Source organism: Merops nubicus, unplaced genomic scaffold, assembly GCF_000691845.1.
Source record: "Merops nubicus isolate BGI_N331 unplaced genomic scaffold, ASM69184v1 scaffold22889, whole genome shotgun sequence".
In the NCBI taxonomy this organism is placed as follows: domain Eukaryota; kingdom Metazoa; phylum Chordata; class Aves; order Coraciiformes; family Meropidae; genus Merops; species Merops nubicus.
In genome coordinates, this window is record NW_008629278.1 from 1 (window position 1) to 304 (window position 304).

At 56.9% G+C, this 304-nt stretch overlaps 1 protein-coding gene across 1 annotated transcript in view; it reads right to left on the reverse strand.

Moving 5' to 3' along the window:
• Window positions 1-8: 8 nt before the first annotated feature.
• RNF146 (ring finger protein 146) overlaps window positions 9-304 on the reverse strand; it is a gene marked incomplete at its 3' end in the record, with an annotated part of 5,710 nt that continues 5,414 nt past the window's right edge. Inside the window, exon 2 of the mRNA XM_008946953.1 lies at window positions 9-304. This exon is cut by the window's right edge and continues 646 nt beyond it. Within this exon, the coding sequence (XP_008945201.1) occupies window positions 9-304 (296 nt within the window).

Below are 304 nucleotides of genomic sequence, written 5' to 3' on the forward strand. Positions count from 1 at the left end.
TCTGCTGCACAGCGGGCGGGCACTGCTGAGGATGGGCAGACGCCTCCTCGCTGTCGCTGCTAGCATCCGACTCGGTCTCCTCCACAGAGGTGTCAGGGGCTGCCACCCTGCCAGAAGACGACGATTCGTGGTCTTCTTCTCCCTCTCCTCTGTGACTCCTTTCAGCCATACTGTCTCCATTTATTTGTAAGTGGGCAAGAGAGTTCTCTAGAGAATTGCTTGCGTCTGGTGATGGCGTTGAAGGACTCATCAGCTGACCATCTAGGGACGGCAGGGGCCTAGCAGAAATGGATGCTAGAGGCTG